The 2,279-nt window shown below is 44.0% G+C and overlaps 1 protein-coding gene across 1 annotated transcript in view; it reads right to left on the bottom strand.

Moving 5' to 3' along the window:
* Window positions 1-2,279, bottom strand: part of pcnx1 (pecanex 1) — a 53,216-nt gene that overhangs the window by 132 nt on the left and 50,805 nt on the right. The window contains exons 16-17 of the mRNA XM_058385283.1: window positions 215-306; window positions 4-49 (exon numbers count right to left, since the gene is read on the bottom strand). Coding sequence (XP_058241266.1) covers window positions 4-49; window positions 215-306 — 138 coding nt within the window. The remainder of the gene's footprint in view (window positions 1-3; window positions 50-214; window positions 307-2,279) is intronic.

The following is a 2,279-nucleotide window of genomic DNA, read 5'->3' as shown; positions in this document are numbered from 1 at the left end:
CACAGAACACAGAGAACAACACTGGGATGTGCTGAGGGTCCCACGGCTCCTACACACACACACACACATTTTAAACTCCTGCAAAAAATCTTACGTCAGCTCACGAGTACACACACAGACACACACACACACTTACACACACACACACTCACACACACACACACACAACAGAGAGAGATAGAACGTGGAATTTGAGATTCAGTGGTTTTGGTACCAGCAGGGATCCGTAACAGAATCCATACAGTGTCGCCACGGTAACCACACTCCTCACCACACTGTATATGGACGAGGGAAGACTGGTACATGCTGAGGGAGGGAGGGAGGGAGGGAGGGAAAGAGAGAGAGAGAGAGAGAGAGAGAGAGAGAGAGAGAGAGAGGGAGAGAGAGAGAGAGAGAGAGAGAGAGAGAGAAAGAAAGAAAGAAAGAAAGAGACTTTAAGCAATTTTGTTTACACAAGTCACATATAGGATTCACAGTGACTTAATAAATAAATAGATAAATAAATAAACACGTATTAAAATAATGTCAATAAATGAGTTTAAACACAGGCGATGATTAGTTTAGCTCTGCTGCTAAATTTTCCATCTGTAACAGAGCACAGAGAATTCTCCCAACACCACACACATCTGAACACATCCAACTCATTCATACTTTCATAAAAATTAAAATCAATTAAAATTCTTGATTTAATCAGCCTGCTGAGAATTCTTGTGTCTTCACAGTCAGTGTTCTGTGGTATTTGGTTTTTCCGGCTCAGGTATATTGCCATTTTGGCCTGACCGAATATAAAATTGATCAGTTGGCACCTGAACCGGTGTTTCCTGACGTACTTAAAACCAGAAATAAAAGTCTGAAAAGTAAAATCAACATTAAAAGCCCTTAAAATGCTCCGTAAAAACACAAAGTGACCGTAACCTGGAGCAGTGAATAAAAACATGAAAAACTGTTTCTCTCTGTGAACAAAAAGGACAGTCGTGTGTAACATCAGGGATTAAATACAGTATACGGTGTAAAATCCTCCACTGGAGGTCAGCAGATTTTTTAGTTAACGGTGGTTTATACAGTGCGTCCACTCTGGTTTAATATCATCAGTAAAACCATGTACACTTCTCCATGGGGTGTCCACCCTCCCACTCAGCTTTTTCTTGTTTAAAACCTTTACACACGCTCTGTAGAGCAGCTTCCCCGACACTGACCCAAAGTCCATCTCCGCTTCACCCCGGCACTCCAGGAGGGGGCCTGCACATCCGTCAAGCTGGACCAGCCCCTGTCGTCCATCATCTTTCGGCAGATGAAAAATGTGGAATCCAGTGTAGACCGTCCCAGAAGAGGTCCACCAGCAGGGCCTGGATGTTCGCTAGCAGGTTCAGCAACGGATCCACGCATGCCAGCTTATGCCAGAGGGACGACGCGGTGAGGTTCTTGATGACCAGCATTCGTCCCCTGTAGGACATCTTTGGAACCAGCCGCTTCCACCTACTCAGTCTACCCTTCACATGCTCTACAGAGCCTTCCCAGATTTTGTTTAAAAACTCGTTGTTCCCCAGGTAGACACCCAAGTATTTAAAACCACCTCTTTTCCACGCTAAGCCTCCTGGTAGTGAAGGTTGCCCACCTTCCCACTCCCCAACTAAAATGGCCTCACTCCTAGCCCAGTTAACTTTGGCAGAGGATAAAATCTAAAAGTCATTTTAAAATAGTAGTTAAAACATTCACATCTTCCTGTGTGTTTATCATCACTACCAGATCATCTGCATAAGCTGATAAACATATTGAGGCATTAGCATGTGGCATATTAAAACCAGAGAGATTACTTCTTAACTTATTTAAAAGAGGTTCAATAGCTAGAGAGTACAACATTCCAGAGAGGGAACAGCCCTGCCTGATCCCCCTGTACACTCTAAATGAGCACATAAACCACCGTTAACCTTCAGTACACTCTCAATGTTACTGTACAACACCCTGATCATGGCTATAAAACCTGGGTTGAACCCGAAGGCTTCCAGCACCTTCCACAAATATTCATGTTCAACCCGGTCAAAAGCCTTTTCCTGGTCTAGAGAAATCAGACCAGTTTTTAAGCCCAATAGCTTGGAGACGTCCAAAATGTCATGAATTAGATACGTTATTGAATATGGATCTATCAGGCACACAGTACGTCTGGTCATGGTGAATGAGCTGCTCCATTACCTTAGTCAGTCTCGAGGCTAATGCTTTTGAGAGCAGCTTCCAGTCAGTGCACAGTAGTGAGACCGGGCGCCAGTTTTTCAGGTGGGTCA

This window comes from Hemibagrus wyckioides, linkage group LG03 (genome assembly GCF_019097595.1).
Source record: "Hemibagrus wyckioides isolate EC202008001 linkage group LG03, SWU_Hwy_1.0, whole genome shotgun sequence".
In the NCBI taxonomy this organism is placed as follows: domain Eukaryota; kingdom Metazoa; phylum Chordata; class Actinopteri; order Siluriformes; family Bagridae; genus Hemibagrus; species Hemibagrus wyckioides.
The sequence above is the reverse complement of the archived record's forward strand: the minus strand, read 5'-3'. Positions and strand labels throughout refer to the sequence as shown.